Here is a 6,000-nt window from a genome sequence, read left to right as displayed (position 1 = left end):
ACACACTAACTTCTTGTTCTGATTAATCAAAGTGCCTATGACTTCCTGCCTAGCCCAGTTATCCAAACACTCTTCTCTCATCTGCAGCCTCTGATGGGCACTGCTGCTTAGGCTACAAGTCCATTAACCAGACTGCCAACACTAAAGACTTGTGGTACATTTGTCTCAAAGGTGAAACTGTATGAAGTTGACAAGCATTGCATTTTCATGTTGAGAGACTTGTCTTATGCAAGGTTTGCTAGCAGAAATGATGTTGCCCAACACTAGGCAAAATTAATGATGTGCTGGCTCAACTTTAACAAATATGTAAGAAACATGTTACCAATAGCATTTCATGCTTTAATGACAAATACTAAAATAACAACATCATGTTTCTCGAAGCACTGACTTTGCACAACAATTTCATTTTCGAATTTTGTTTTTAATCTCAAAAAATAAGAGCCCAATATAGTTTACCAAACATGAAATCAAAATGAACAGTGAACTCATCACATACCGGAGACCCTGAGCACTAAAGATACAATGAATCATCAGCATCATTCAAACACATTTACATATGTTACAGGCATACTTTCAAAAAGGTAAAGCAATTCATGAAACATATAACGTGAAGAAAACAAAACCTGAATGGGCATTGACGTGTACAGGAGGCAATACAGTGAGTTTTCTATTAATGTGATAGAAAGCTTAATAAGCTGTGCATTCTAACGGCAAGAATATTTTTAAATTATAACATACATAAATATAGACAGAGTACACCTTTTAAAAATATACATGTGCTTTTGTTGTGCCTCCAATCATTTACAGCTTTAAAATGCTCACTGGCTTTACTCAGTTCCACTCTGCCCCGCCATTCACATTCAAGTATAATGCTGCAAAAACAAGGCCCTTTAAAGTTCCTAAAAGCCACGGTAGTTGGTCTATTGCTTAATGGAGCATTACAATTCATTACAATTCATAATTGCCATGGTTGAACGAACAATAGACATACTGTCAGATTGATATGGTTCATCTGAAGACTGAACTTCAACTTCTTCATAAACATAGGGTTGAGGAGGTGGCATTTGCTGTATAGAAGGCTTAGGAACCTTATTATCTTTAAACCTCAGTTTCTCTGGTTCTGAGATTTTATGGTGTACAGTCATGGATTGTGTTTCACAGGTGGATCCTGTAGGATTTCTATTAAATTCAGTTCTTGACTCTTCAGGCATTTTATCGGACACTGGTAGCAATGTAAGAGAAACGTTGTGTGTGAATGAATCACCATTCTGAGACCTTTCTGGGTCAGAATTTTCCATTACTTGAGAAAATTCCTCCAATGCAATAGTGGAGTCACTCTCGTTGGTCTTAAAGTGTGTTCTTTGGTGTCGTCTCAATACAGCAGAACGGGAGAAGCACTTATTGCATGTATCACACGTGTATGGCCTTTCTCCGGTGTGTGTCCTCATATGTCGTCGTAAATCACCAGACCCTCCAAACCGTTTTCCTACCGGATAAAAAGTGACATTAAATGCTTATTCTGAATAACAGCAAACCTTTATGTCAATTAGATCAAAAACGTTGGTTCGAGCGTACATCCTGTGTCTACCACGATCTGATCAAGAAGAAGTGACTGGCTGAATAAAATATAAAAGTCAAATATCTAATTGTAATAATAATACAAAACACTTTCACCAAAAATAAGCAGCTAAAGTTAAGGTTCAATATAAACTTTAAAAAAACGTGAAATGTGTCATTTAAATGGGCCATCACATTTTAAAGATCACAATGTAAGCTAATGGCTACATCACATTTCACTTCAACTCAGTAGTTGTACCACTACAGATATCTTTATTCCAAGAGTGAAGCAACTGCTTTGTTTCAAATGTTCTCATTCAGAGCATCAGCTCCTACAAAGCATCTCATTTTCTCTGCCATTCTTCTTTACTTTCAGTGAAATACATCTACTCACACGTATGCTCCTAAAAAACCTTGACAAGTCAACCTAATTCCAATGCAATTTAAAGTCTCCGTCAGCACAAGTACAAAGCCCTAATTTTAATCTATAAAACATTATTACTGTGCATTTACAACTTTGCAGAGAAAATATTTCCGCTTGAAGGTAATACATTACATTTTTATATGGTATAAAAAGATATCACAATCTATTACAGATAGTAAGTACCTTTCTTTGGGGCAGCATGATAATCTTTTTACTGTGACAGAATTGTGAGAATACCAAGCACGACTGAAGGCATAACAAGTGTGTCTGATTAGGTACATAGCTGAATAGATATACTGCTATCTCCAACAGAAGAACCACTGCTGACTTGCCTAAGCTGGAGTAGTTCTCATAGTGACCAATCTAGCCACATAGCATTGTCCAGTGACTTGTTTTGGCATTTTGCTTTCGTTTTGTGTGGTGCAAACAAATTGATAAGTGGGGTTCCCTACTGGTGAAAGTGTTTAGTGAGAACATTTTGCCTTGATCTACCATTGTGTATCACTTGATGTTTTCTGCTCAACAGGTCTGCAAAACCGCTTTCCATTCCCAAAATATGTTCTGCAAGAAGACAAACCTGATGCCTTTGTCCCCAAAATCAAGGCGGTTATGCCAATCCTGGACAACTGAGGGGTGGGGACCTCCTTTCCAGTTTCTGCAGGTAATGAGCTAACTTTACTGACCATTTATAAGTTTATGCTTGCGCAACAACTGTAGTTTCTGCTGTACTCCTGCAACGATACTAGATCCTTCCAGCCCCTCAAGGAAATGTGTTTGCAAAGCACTTTTGCGGAATGGCCATTTTTGATTTTGTACTTGGAATCAACACTGTGCATGATGCAGACGAAATACAGAGGAGCAACATAAGGTGAAATGAAGACTACAAGAGGCGCGGTAGAACAGGGTGGGATTGACACAGAAAAGTGATTGGAATAGAAAGCTGATCACACTTAAGAAACCAGAACTCATCAGATGGGCCAGATTTTGTGCAAAGGAGAGAGGTGGAGAGAGGGGAATCACATTGATATGTATTTGTGTGGTACTGCTATGCACTGTTATACCTAATTAAATAAAAAGAAACTTTTCAGAAATGCAAAAAATCTGTGCTGTATAGCAGAGGTTTGTCACAAACGAGTTGAGGGTTGATCCCAAGAGGTTGAGAATCTGGTGAAGCTGCAAATGAGGTTTGTTTTCACATTGTGTACTGAAGATTGTTAAAAAACAATGTTTATTGTGTGTGGTGCAGCATTTTTGAATTTTCTTCCCCTTCACCAGACAATTTTCCAGGTATGGGTAGACATGAACACGCTGATGTTTTAAATATTCTAACACAACATTAATAAATACACCGCACGTTTAGTAAACATGTTTATCCCAAATTAATGTACTTGAAATTGATACAGCTTGACACTTATCACAAACCTTAATCACTGGTGATGTGCTGGATGCATTGTGGTGTAGAAGATTTCATCCTTCAGAACCAGAATCAGTCACCCTTTTTTTATGAGTAGGATCACATTTTGCAGTCAATTTCATATGGACTGTGTTTGCATATTGCTTCAAGAGACATACATTTATAATTGGCTTTAGGGATCAATTTTTCTATGGAATAAAAAAGCAGATGGAGTTTTCCCCTCTATCTAACTCGGGCAGACAAACTTCTTGGATTGTACTGTTCAATAGCAAACGCTCCACCTTCCTCAGTAGGAGAGCAACAAAAGGTCTTTAGTTGGCCTGACCTATCATTACTGGAACATTTAATGGGATGTATGCAACTTGATACGACAACCCTCACTAATTATTGGCAGTACCTAACAATCTAAGGTGATTTCCTGTCACTTATGTGGAAATAAAACTCAGGCAACACTAGGAGTTATAGAATGGTCTGGAGAAAGGGAACAGAGTTGCTGTTTAGTTGACATTTGGTGTCTGCATGGTTTTCACAAAATAATATACTGCACCGTAGCCCTGCATCATCTTAATCCTCTATATACATACAAAACAATGAAGGGACTGGGAAGGCAAATTCCAATTCACTATCCTCCCCAAAACACCATTTAACAAGAAACCCGCTTTCCCCTGAAGCAGATACTTGAGATCTGGACATCTTGCTGTAAATGTAAGAGAACATATTTAATTTGTAAATGCGCAATAAGTCCAATTCTCTTCAGTACTGCTTCCATAAATACCCAGGTCTCAGTATTACATTTTTTTTCTGAGTTTAACTGCAATTGCTACCTAGGAATGTATTTCTTTTGAACCTTTTCAATTATGCAGGTTGTATCCCTTATGTTTTCATGTATCTGGGAACCCGAGTCATACCTAGATTGATCAGACTATCAGAAGACTGTGTATTTTGTCAAACATTTGGCTTCAGAATTTTTCAGGGCAATCAATCGATGTGATTTACAATGTTGGGGTCTTTCAATGTTTTCTGTTTTGGTGTTCTGTTCGTGTTATGCTGCCCTCTGTCATAGAAGCCTGAAACACAATACTTCAGTGAACAAATTAAATAATCAGCTAAAATGCGAGACAGAATATCTTCTAACATTTTATAGAAACTCACCATACAGCAGCAATTTAGGGTTGTAAAGTTATCATTCATACACTTCGCAGATTTTACATCAGCTGCATCTATGGAGAAGCCCAATACATTTTTCTTTGCATTTGAAAGGATTAGCAAAGGAACTTTTCAAAGTACCCAAAAGTGAATTATTTTGTTCCTGACCCCATACGTGCAATTACATATAATATTCTGCGAATATGCTTTACATTTCTTATCATGTCTCCTTAAAAACCCTGAATTCCTCCAGAAAAGTACAATTTTGCTTATTCTTGTGCCTTCGAACCTGGATTTAAGCCACACTGTTACCTTTCAAGTAAAATGTTTGCTGTGGTGGAAGCAGCAGGGTTTGCTCTGCGTTTAGCATTTTCAGTATGTTAATCTGATTCTCTGGTTCTTTGCAGTAAAGATGCTAGCCTATAGGGTTTATGCTATGCTACGAATATAGCCATCTTCTTATGCAGCCTATGCTCCACAATACATCTTTTGTTTTTATTTGTGGCAATAGCTATTAGTTTTCCCACAACTGTTACTTTAAAGCCCTATGCCTGTGGTGAGAAACAGAAGAGTTTAAACCCAACATCTCCCCTACTTGGCCAGTGCTAACCCTCAGCAGTATAAGATAGACTGTATAACTTCAGAGAATGATCCAATAAGTAGGTCACTCTGTGCTTCAGCCGACTTCAGTGAAAGTCACTCTCATCATGAAAGTGCTGCTGAGTCTGTGAAGTTCCATTTACTTTCAACTTGCCTAACCCACGCACCATCAGTGACCTGTAACCCAGGTCAAAACATTCAAGGCCATCTTTAATCTTGCTCTCATGCTTCATGACTTGATCTCTGGCTCCAATAGCGCTTCTCTGTTTCTTCTTCACTGACTTATCTTTATCTACCTTTGCTGTTGTGATGACAAGTTCTAAGCCACATCACCAAAACTGTAATAGTTGTGTAAATTCATCTGTAGTGAATTTGTTTTCCATTTAATTCAGTGATGATTGACTGAAATGGTCTCCTTACTTCTGTAATGTGTCACAAGATAAATCCTGGCATACAGAAACACCTCTGTCAAGATGATGGATCTGATCCCTTGCCTCGCTTACGATTATCACCTGATGTGAGTATGCACACCTTGACTATCAAGTCAATTCAATTTTCAATTCAAATTTCTTTATTCGAAATGTAAAAACATTATCATAAAAAGTACAATAAAAATCATGATTAAAATATCATAAATGACATAAAAATTTAAAAGAGAGGATAATAGTGAGCATAATTTCAATATTATAGCAACCCATTATCAAATTCATTTGGGTATAAAAGAATGCGTGACATAGAGGAAAGCATTAATCATCAAGGTTGCATGGATGCCCTTATTCTAACAATCATTTTCAAATAAAGAGAAACCACTGCAATGGCTCGTGGGTTATCTAGTGCTTTCATTTTGTGGTAAGCTGTC

At 37.5% G+C, this 6,000-nt stretch overlaps 1 protein-coding gene across 2 annotated transcripts in view; it reads right to left on the bottom strand.

Annotated features, from left to right (window-relative positions):
- Positions 1-405: 405 nt before the first annotated feature.
- Positions 406-6,000, bottom strand: part of ZBTB49 (zinc finger and BTB domain containing 49) — a 174,205-nt gene continuing 168,610 nt past the window's right edge. For both annotated transcript variants that reach the window (XM_085642425.1, XM_085642426.1), the window contains exon 8: positions 406-1,486. In XM_085642425.1, the coding sequence (XP_085498551.1) occupies positions 939-1,486 (548 nt within the window). In that variant the 3' untranslated portion in view covers positions 406-938. The remainder of the gene's footprint in view (positions 1,487-6,000) is intronic.

Source organism: Triturus cristatus, chromosome 2_2 (genome assembly GCF_964204655.1).
Source record: "Triturus cristatus chromosome 2_2, aTriCri1.1, whole genome shotgun sequence".
In the NCBI taxonomy this organism is placed as follows: domain Eukaryota; kingdom Metazoa; phylum Chordata; class Amphibia; order Caudata; family Salamandridae; genus Triturus; species Triturus cristatus.
Note: the sequence above shows the minus strand (reverse complement) of the source record. Positions and strands in the feature narration are given on the sequence as shown.